The sequence below is a fragment of the Photinus pyralis genome, unplaced genomic scaffold (assembly GCF_008802855.1).
Source record: "Photinus pyralis isolate 1611_PpyrPB1 unplaced genomic scaffold, Ppyr1.3 Ppyr1.4_LG10, whole genome shotgun sequence".
In the NCBI taxonomy this organism is placed as follows: domain Eukaryota; kingdom Metazoa; phylum Arthropoda; class Insecta; order Coleoptera; family Lampyridae; genus Photinus; species Photinus pyralis.
In genome coordinates this window covers 8,696,277-8,706,577 of record NW_022170250.1, presented here as the reverse complement: position 1 = coordinate 8,706,577, position 10,301 = coordinate 8,696,277, and the positions used below count along the sequence as shown (strand labels likewise).

The 10,301-nt window shown below is 40.8% G+C and overlaps 2 protein-coding genes across 4 annotated transcripts in view; both read right to left on the bottom strand.

Moving 5' to 3' along the window:
- LOC116161115 (sn1-specific diacylglycerol lipase alpha) overlaps positions 1–10,301 on the bottom strand; it is a 90,800-nt gene that overhangs the window by 23,804 nt on the left and 56,695 nt on the right. The window lies entirely within an intron of this gene.
- Positions 6,011–7,518, bottom strand: LOC116161117 (ceramide synthase 6-like). The gene is made up of 4 exons (XM_031474342.1): positions 7,074–7,518; positions 6,905–7,025; positions 6,656–6,858; positions 6,011–6,607 (listed from the first exon to the last, which is right to left on the bottom strand). The coding sequence occupies exons 1-4, from the start codon at positions 7,262–7,264 to the stop codon at positions 6,043–6,045; spliced, it is 1,080 nt and encodes a 359-aa protein (XP_031330202.1). The 5' UTR covers positions 7,265–7,518; the 3' UTR covers positions 6,011–6,042.

The window sequence follows — 10,301 nt, the reverse complement described above, 5'->3', positions numbered from 1 at the left end:
TTCTGCACCCTTGATACAACAGGAAACTAAGCTCTGGCTAACACAGTACTTATTCAAAGAGGTGTTTGTCAATACTGTTGCATCTATTCGCATTCAGCGTTCCTATTACATCATTTTTAAGAGAAATTTGCTGCATTCTGTTTTCCTGATAGGAAATTTTATAAGAAAAACTTACCTTTGGTGCACAGTGCACACAATTGCCAATAACTTTAATTAACCTCAGTACGTCCTCGAGTTGGTTATTATTGCGTCTGCTTGCATCCTGTTACAACATTTTTAAGAGACATCTACTACATTCTGCATTCCTGATAACAAATTTTATAAGAAAAACCAAGATTTGGAGCACGCAGTGCCCAATAACTATGCACTCGTTTGCACTCAGTATTCCTGGTCAACAATTTAAAAAGTTTACTCGAAGTGTTTTTTTCACCTCCGCTGGCATTCGGCACCCTTAATACAACAATATAAAAAAGAAACTAAGCTCTGGGGAAGACACCACTTTCTCAACGAAGTATTTGTCAATACTATTGCATCCCGTGTTCCTGTTACAACAATTTTAAAAGAGGAACTCACATTAGGCGCACATAGTTCCCAATGATTATGGACACGTTTGAATTCTGTATGCCTGATGCGACAATTTTAAAGGGACAGATTTTGCATCACTTTGCATTCTGTACTCCTGATTAAACAATGAAGGCGTCTCTTATTCATTTTTGCACCTCCTCGGATATTCATCAATTTTAAAATAATTGCCTCAAGCTTGGAGCTAGGCGTTTGGTCTTCTCGAGTGAACGTAGTGCCTGTGCTTATCAATGTTTCTATCTTTTTTTAGATTCTGCATTCCTGATGCATTTATTTTTATAGGAGAATCGCGTGTCAGGAGAACATGGTAGGTAATTTGGTTCTTTTTCACTGTCTTGCTTCTCTGATGTCGTCCTGATGAAATATCAGGGGACGCGTGTTACGTACCCTGTCATTATCTTTGGCACCACATTGCAATCTGTGATTGTGATACTCTCAGTATGTGCTCTCTTGGATATTAGGAGACCATAATACGCAAAAGGTGTTTTGCTTCCTTTCTGGACCATTTTAGGTAAACCATTTATAAGTCTCTCGGCCAGTGTTAATGGTCGTTTCAATCTGTCTTACTTTTGAACGGACCTGTGCTCCTGGTAGGTTCGAGCAACGTTATTTTTATTTGCTAATGGAGTACAATTCTGCAATCAATACACGACGGAGTTACACTTTCGTATTGAACGTAGGCGAATCCGCCACTGGTTCTACTAAAACGTACAGTAACATCTACGACACTGCATGCCGTCCCCTTCCATCGAAACCACACCTCCCCAACGGCCTTGGTACTCATTCTCTTTACAAGCTAAAAATAGAACAAGTCTGTTTTATCGTATGATTCATTCATGTTTTATAAACATAATTAGTGTTCCCATCCTTGCTACGGGGGGTTAATGTGCATTTTCCTGGAGATTTAGTGTTTTTTCGCTATTGATCGGTAAGTGCTTGACCTATTCTCCATTTGCTTTTGTACGCTTTTGTATTGCGCACAGATAATTTCGAGGATAAATTTAAAGGTTATTTAATTGAAGAGGTATCGCAATTAGACATTCACCTGTATGTAGTTACCGGGGTTGTTTGGAAAGTAGCTTGGTTTAATCGCCCGCTTATAGGTGGCGTTGGTGGCCTGCTAGTTAAATTACATGGTAGCGACCCAAAAGTCGTTCACTTTGTTCGAAACTTTGAAATTGACCAAATTTTTAATTTTAAAAAAATCAAAAATTCCAGAATAATTTCCTCACTTAATTAGCACCTAATTATAGTTAGTTTACTTTTCATTTTCTTGGTTTTTTGAGGTAGATTTCTGCTGAGTTCATATGAACCTGGCAAAACATGTAATAATTTTTAAAAAAAGGAGCATTTAATTCGGTGATAAGGCACTTAATTAGCACCTAATTATAGTTAGTTCACTTTTCATTTTCTTGGGTTTTAAAGGTAGTGTACTGCTGAGTTCATATGAACCTGGCAGAACATGTAATAAATTAAAAAAAGGAGCATTTAATTCGGGGATAGGGCGCTTAATTAGCAGCTAATTAGCACCTAATTATAGTTAGTTCACTTATCATTTTCTTGGTTTTTGAGGTAGGTAGATTTCTGCTGAGTTCATATGAACGTGGCAAAAAATGTAATAATTTTTAAAATAAAGGAGCGTTTAATTCGGGAATAGGGCCATTAACTCGGCCATTAATTAGCACCTAATTGTGCAATTCACATCGCCTTTTTTTTCTGGGGGGTATTCCAGCCCCCCGCCTATATGTACATTCTTCCCCAACTACTTACTTACATCAAAATTTCTGAAAATAGGCTGATCGTTTTGAAAGTGAAATCACTACCAGCGAGTAAAGGGGGGGGGGGGGGGTATGGAGGACTAAAATTATTAGGGTCAGAAAACAGCTAAACCATCTATATTTATTGGGAGACACCTGTTTTTAAAATGGTGCCCTCATGACACAAAATGTCTCTTAAAAAGGGAAACTGTGAGAATAAACGGGGAACTTGAAACGTGGGGAGGGAAGTGGGAAGCGAAACGGTGAACAGGAAATAGAAGCCGTAGCGGGAAGTGGTAACGGAAAAGATAACGGAAAACTTGGTAACAGAAAACGGCGACGGAAAACGGTAACGGCGATTGTTAACTGGAGACGAATGCCGAGAAGCGGGATACAGAAAACGAGAATCGGCAAACGGAAATGCGGAGGGGGCGATAGAAGCGGGGGGTGCAAGTGGGTAGCGGGAAACCGCAAATGAGAAGTAGGAAACGGGGAACGAGGAAAGCGAAACGGTAACGAGAAAAGTAACCGGAAACTGTAACCGGTGATTTGGAAGCGGTAAGCGAAGTGGGGACAGGTACGAGAAACCTCGTGGGAAATAGTCGGACGGGAGTGGTGAACACGAGAACTGCGAAGGTAACCGAGGAACTTGAAACGGAGGTCGGTAGCGTGAATCTAAGATCGAAACGGTATGAGGAAAGTAGTAATGGGAAACGGTAACGGAAACAGGGACCGTTGATGGAAGGCGAATAGCAAGATACGGGAAACGAGTGGCGAGAAACAAGAAATGGGAAACTTTATGGGAGCCGGATAATGAAGGCTGGAAAATTGAACTGAGAAACACAAACAGAAACTGTTGACGGCAATGTGTACCTGGAAAAGGAAACGGTGACCGGGAACCGGTAAACGCGAAGTGGAAACCAGGACGCGGAGTTCAGAAGGGTTAAGCGAAGCGAGAGACAGAAACGGGAAACCGTGGATTTTTAAGTGTCTAACATTTTCCCTCTCTTAGAGGTTTTAGGGTTTCCATGTTCTCAAGGCCTCCAAAGCTTCTAAGGTTTTTATCTTCTGAAAAAGCTTCGACGTTAAGGCTATAATATTTTATCACTGCAAAGTTGCAAGGTTTAAAGGGTTTAAGGCCCCGACACTCCAAGGCTGAGGTGTCCCAAAACTTCAACTCTTTAGGATTTCAAGAATTAAGTTTTCTGTATTTCTAGGTTTTGAAGGTATTATAGACTGCATGGTCTTAAGGTCTTTTAGGTACCAAGGCTTCAAAGCCCAAAAATCAAGACATAAAGGAATTCAGTGCTTTCAACTACTCCAACAATCACAACAACCTTTCAGTTTTTAAGGTTTCCAGGCTTTAACGCCACAGGTGCATGGCTCAACTATTTTAAACCTTTAAAATGTCATTGTATAAAGGCCCGGAGAAGGGCTCCAAGTGTTTTAAGACTTTGAGAGTCAAGCTCAACAATTAAAAGGTCTTCTAAAAAAAGAATACCTCCCAGCAAGATATATATTCAAAGTAAAGAAGAACTTCATAACCCTTCCTCATCACACTGATCTTTTTCCTATAGTACCCTGGTGGTGGTTTTCTGAAAATAGCAAGGGAACTGTCATGAATATGTAACCGAGGGGTCTGGAATACCCCCCAGCATATACGATAGTCCGCTAGCTATTTTCAAAAAACCAGCACGAGGGTACCTACCATAGGAAAGAGGTGGGGGTTATGGAGAACGATTATGGAGTACTTTTAATGTAATTCTCCAGAAGTGGTCATTTTATCTTCCCCAGACCCCCCGAAAACTTTCTTCCACAAAACGTTCAGCCTGTAGGAATCTTATGATTAATTTTGGGCAAACATCAGATCCTCTTTTTCTAAGAAGTACTGCAGAGAACGCCACCGGAGGGTCTGGGGGTACTGAAGACTCCCACGTTAGCTTCATTCCCACATCAACTAATGTACTGTGTACCTGGAGGGGATGTAATACCCATCGGCATGGGAAGATTCAATTACCATTTCCGGTGATAACCCTTCCCCATCACCCCCACCCTTTCTTATTGTACTCTCGTGGTTTTCTGAAAATAGCAAGGGAAATGTCTCATATGCTGGGGGGTATTCCATATCACCCAGGCCCCCCGGCAACTCTTCCACAAAACGTGGAAAATTATATTAAAAGTAAAGAACTCGATAACCGTTCCCTCTAACACCCATCCCTTTCCTATGGTAGGTACCCTTGTGGTGGTTTTATGAAAATAGCAAGGGAACTGTCGCATATGCTGAGAGGTAATCCAGACGGGTCTGTTAACTTGCCCCCCCCCCCCACTGAGAGATTTCATAGTTGTATTATTTTGAAATGAATGCGCTCGTTATGCGCTCATATGCGCTACCGATAATAACTCTTGCGCCATTATCGTTTTTTAGAAATCCGAAAAAACATTGGGGGGGGGCAAGTGAACGTACCCCCCCCCCCCCCCGTACTTATTTTGTTCCTTGTAACTAGGTCACCTGATACATTTGGGTATGCGCTCAATTGCGCCACTTGAATTAAAGCTAGCGCCATTACGGTTAAGCCGTGACAAATTTTCAAAAAGTGGGGGGGGGGCAACTTAACGTTTTTAAAAGTTATTTCCGGAAGTGCGTCCATTTTGAAAATATTTTACATCGATTCGGCCTTCGGAGTAACTCCTAAATACAAATTTTTAAAAACTTACCTATTTTACTTTCTCAGAATCGTTTAACTACAGCTTCCAAAAAAACACCCTGTATAGTGTTTCTGAAACACTATAATGGCGCCAAGATTTTTGTTTACGGCGCATTTTAGCGCATGATGAAAGGTACCATGTAGTAGAAAAAACATGTTAAAAAACGTAACTTTTGAAAACGTTAAGTTAGCCCCCCCCCCACTTTTAAAAAATTTTTTATGGCTTAACCGTAATGGCGCTAGCTTTAATTCAAGTAGCGCAATTGAGCTCATAACCAGATGTATCAAGTGGCACAAATACCGGTAGCAAAATGCGTTATGGGGGATTCCGTTCACTTGGCTCCCCCCCAAATATATTTAAGGATAACCAAAAAACAATAATGGCGCAAAGATATCTTTTTACGGCGCATTTCAGCGCATACCTGAGAGTACAATTTCGTATGAAAAGATGTTAAAAAAAAGTAACTTTTAAAAACGTTAAGTTGGCCCCCCCACTTTTTGAAAATTTGTCACGGCTTAACCGCAATGGCGCTAGCTTTAATTCAAGTGGCGCAATTGAGCGCATAACCAAATGTATCAGGTGACCTAGTTACAAGGGACAAAATACGTACTGGGGGGGGCTACGTTCACTTGGCCCCCCCCCAAATGTTTTTTCGGATTTCTAAAAAACGATAATGGCGCAAGAGTTATTATCGGTGGCGCATATGAGTGCATAACGAGCGCATTCATTTCAAAATAATACGACTATCAAATCTCTCAGTGGGGGGGCCAAGTTAACGGACCCAATCCAGACCCCTCGGTAACTTTCTTCCACAAATCGTTCAGCGTTTAGGAACCTCACGATTATTTCTGGGAAAACATCGTCAGAACCTCTTCTCCTACGTAGAACTGCAGAGAACGTACCACCGGGGGGGGGGGGGGATTTTGAACTTACAGTAGTTTCTTTCTTAATAAATCAATCTATTGCCTACATAAATTACATTTGATGCACACAGAAGCTAATCAGAAATCGAGTCATCGCTGCAATTGGAACTGCTCGATCTGATGTCGCCCTCGATGCCTCCCGCATACAAGGAGTTGTACGCTATTTTTAATATCAGATACGTCCAGAATATATGAAGTGCCAGCAGTGACATCAGGAGTCCGTTCAAGATGTGATACACCGGAAACATCGGCATGGTTGGGGGGTTCTCGATCAGCGTGTTTCGAAGTATCCAAAAGGGGAAGGCGCCGAGGCGCGTCGCGAACCACACGAGCGTGAACATTGCGAAAATCGCGTCGCACGTCTTCTGGTAGCCGGAGTACTTCGCCATCTTCGCGGCGTCCAGGAAGATGTCGGCGGAATCGTGGACGATTAGTACCAGACTTCCGATTCTGTGCATGTTAGTCATCCAGGAGAGCGACATCAGGGCGATAGTGGCGACGTGGTGGCCGAACATCTGCCAGAAGTCCTTGCGTTTCCTGTCGAAGAATTGGCTTAAGCAAAGCGACCAGTAGAAGGCCAGGGAGATGATGTATTGGCACCATATACCGATATCGATGCTCTGGTGAGGGTAGTTGAACCTGAAATGATCATAACAGCGTGGGAGCCAAAAATTCTTCAAAACTCACCAACACTGGCTAATGTCCCAAAACCACGGCTTATTCCACAAGACTACCAGACCTAAAAGGAAACTGCTGACGTAGTACAGGCATCGCCAGCTATTCTCGCAAAATTTCATCAAAGTCGACGGTTGATCTTGACTTCGACGTAAGCGTAACCATCGCTCCACCTTTCGATCGGGCCAGTCCAGCTGCTTGGCCAACCCCTGAATCTGAAGAGACAGTTTGATCCACTCCAACCCCAAATCTCCCACTCACTTGTTTATTGTTCACCCGCTTGTAACGCATGTACGCTCTCTCCAAGACGGCGTTTGGTGGAGCCGTCTTCGATCTGTACTCCTTCATTCCAATCGCCACTCCTAATGGAGCAAACCACTTGCTGGAAGATGCTCACTTAGATCTGCGAATTGTTAGAGAAAAGACTCACTGCTCGAGATAGTATCGCAATGCCAACATTAGAAAGGCGAGCGGAATTGGAATGTACAGATGCTTCGGGTTGGAATATCGGATTGTGTCACTGGAGCCCGGGGCTATGTCTTTCCATGTTGTGTTCGGAGGCAACCAAACGTGTTCATTCCAAAATCCATCCATTATACCGCGCAACACTTCACCGTGCATTTTTTCCAATTGGAAATCAGTAAAAACAATGGAGTAGATCCGTGAAAACGCAGTCACTCACTCTACAAGGGGTTTTTTCAATTAAGTAACCGCAGATTTGTCGTTTCCGATATTGCGTAAATTAATTAGCGATTATCGTTTCATGGTGATCCAATTTTCGTCTCGTCTACGCGTTTCTTTTCTTCCATCTCTGTCTTTGGTGTCGTTTCAGAAGTTTCGAAATCTTCGGAAATGGACATGTAGAGGGAAATATGTAGAAATTATGCTGCATTTTGATTGATCTCCTTCTGTTTCATTTTGACCACAGCATATGGCGCCAATAGATTTATGTGAACTACCATCATTTTTCGCCTCGCTGTCTTTTGGGATGCGGCAGATCAAATCAATTACATTCATAAGTCTAATCGGGGGTTTTCGTCTATTGTCGATCACCACCAGAACTTTTTGGCCAACTGGAACTTCCTCATTACCAACGTGAAGCACTCCATTCTTCAAAGTCCATTTCCAAGATCATCTCATCCGCGATAGCAGCCACGAGCACTTGATCCTTACGGGAATTGAATCCAATACTAACGTCCATCACAAAGAATAACACGAACACGAAACCCCCCAGCCGAGCCCCCAGCAATCCCAAGTAAGAAAGACCACCAGGTTAGGAAGATTCGACGTAATACTAGTTCACTGAATTTTTCTGCCTCGAAATGTGTTCCTGGGGAGTACTCCATACCTCCCAGACAATTTTCAAGGGCGGTCCGGTGAATACGAATATCTTATGGTGAATTCGGTGAATTTCTCTTTTATGATAATACCAGTTTAGGGTAATACCAGTGTTGAGGAAGTTTCACTGAATTTTTCGTTTGGGTTCGCTTATGATTCATAAGAAATGCAACTCCCTGAATATTGGTGTGTCGCTTTGTAATCGAAAGTAATTAATTGGGCGGTAAAGTACCTACCGTAATGCGCCAGAGTACTAGCTCTGCACGAGCGGATATCTCTCTTTCTCAGGACCAGTGGGCTAATAGATAATACCCTGGCTGTAACTTTTTTACTAGTAGCCCAATCTTGGAACTGTTTGAAATTATGGATTCTACAGGCCACATTCTATCAGAAAACTTTTTTTCCGGGTCGATCTGAGACAATTTTTTTTTTCGGGGCTCAAAAAAAGGCAGTGTACCTTCGTTTTTTACCAAAAATCGACTGCACCAAACTTTCTCCGGAAAACACTTTTTCTTATTAATTTGGGTACGTAGAATCCAAATCAATTCGTACTTTTTCGATCAGACTTCACAATCAAAAGTTATAGACTAGAAACCAATTTCGAAAAAAAATTCAAAGGGCTGTAACTTTTGAACTAGTAGCCCAATCTTGGAACTGTTTGAAATTATGGATTCTACAGGCCACATTCTATAAGAAAATTTTTTTCCGGGTCGATCTGAGACAATTTTTTTTTCGGGGCTCAAAAAAAGGCAGTGTATAACCTTCCTTTTTTACCAAAAATCGACTACACCAAAATTTCTCGGGAAAACACTTTTTCTTATTAATTTGGGTGCGTAGAATCCAAATCAATTCGTACTTTTTCGATCAGACTTCTCAATCAAAAGTTATAGACTAGAAACCAATTTCGAAAGAAAATTCAAAGGGCTGTAACTTTTGAACTAGTAGCCCAATCTTGGAACTGTTTGAAATTATGGATTCTACAGGACACATTCTATAAGAACATTTTTTTCCGGGTCGATCTGAGACAATTTTTTTTTTCGGGGCTCAAAAAAAGGCAGTGTACCTTCGTTTTTTACAAAAAATCGACTGCACCAAACTTTCTCCGGAAAACACTTTTTCTTATTAATTTGGGTACGTAGAATCCAAATCAATTCGTACTTTTTCGATCAGACTTCACAATCAAAAGTTATAGACTAGAAACCAATTCCGAAAAAAATTCAAAGGGCTGTAGCTTTTGAAATAGTAGCCCAATCTTGGAACTGTTTGAAATTATGGATTCTACAGGACACATTCTATAAGAACATTTTTTTTCCGGATCGATCAGACAATTTTTTTTTCGGGGCTCAAAAAAAAACAATGTATAACCTTCCTTTTTTACCAAAAATCGACTACACCAAAATTTCTCGGGAAAACACTTTTTCTTATTAATTTGGGTGCGTAGAATCCAAATCAATTTGTACTTTTTCGATCAGACTTCTCAATCAAAAGTTATAGACTAGAAACCAATTTCGAAAGAAAATTCAAAGGGCTGTAACTTTTGAACTAGTAGCCCAATCTTGGAACTGTTTGAAATTATGGATTCTACAGGCCACATTCTATAAGAAATTTTTTTCCGGGTCGATCTGAGACAATTTTTTTTTTTCGGGCCTCAAAAAAAGGCAGTGTATAACCTTCCTTTTTTTACCAAAAATCGACTACACCAAAATTTCTCGGGAAAACACTTTTTCTTATTAATTTTGGTGCGTAGAATCCAAAACAATTCGTACTTTTTCGATCAGACTTCTCAATCAAAAGTTATAGACTAGAAACCAATTTCGAAAAAAAATTCAAAGGGCTGTAACTTTTGAACTAGTAGCCCAATCTTGAAACTGTTTGAAATTATGGATTCTACAAGCCACATTCTATAAGAAAAATTTTTTTCCGGGTCGATCTGAGACAATTTTTTCTTCGGGCCTCAAAAAAAAGGCAGTGTATAACCTTCCTTTTTTACCAAAAATCGACTACACCAAAATTTCTCGGGAAACACTTTTTCTTATTAATTTGGGTGCGTAGAATCCAAATCAATTCGTACTTTTTCGATCAGACTTCTCAATCAAAGTTTATAGACTAGAAACCAATTTCGAAAATAAATTCAAAGGGCTGTAACTTTTGAACTAGTAGCCCAATCTTGGAACTGTTTGAAATTATGGATTCTACAGGCCACATTCTATAAGAAAATTTTTTTCCGGGTCGATCTGAGACCATTTTTTTTCGGGGCTCAAAAAAAGGCAGTGTATAACCTTCCTTTTTTACCAAAAATCGACTACACCAAAATTTCTCG

What these genes read in the sequence shown, in the direction of transcription:
- LOC116161117 (XM_031474342.1), bottom strand. Translation starts at nt 7,264, where the DNA reads ATGCACGGTGAAGTGTTGCGCGGTATAATGGATGGATTTTGGAATGAA. An exon ending in TTGCGATACTATCTCGAGCA is followed by an intron (nt 7,026 to 7,073) that starts GTGAGTCTTTTC and finishes AGCATCTTCCAG; the next exon opens with CAAGTGGTTTGCTCCATTAG. An exon ending in AGCGGGTGAACAATAAACAA is followed by an intron (nt 6,859 to 6,904) that starts GTGAGTGGGAGA and finishes CTGTCTCTTCAG; the next exon opens with ATTCAGGGGTTGGCCAAGCA.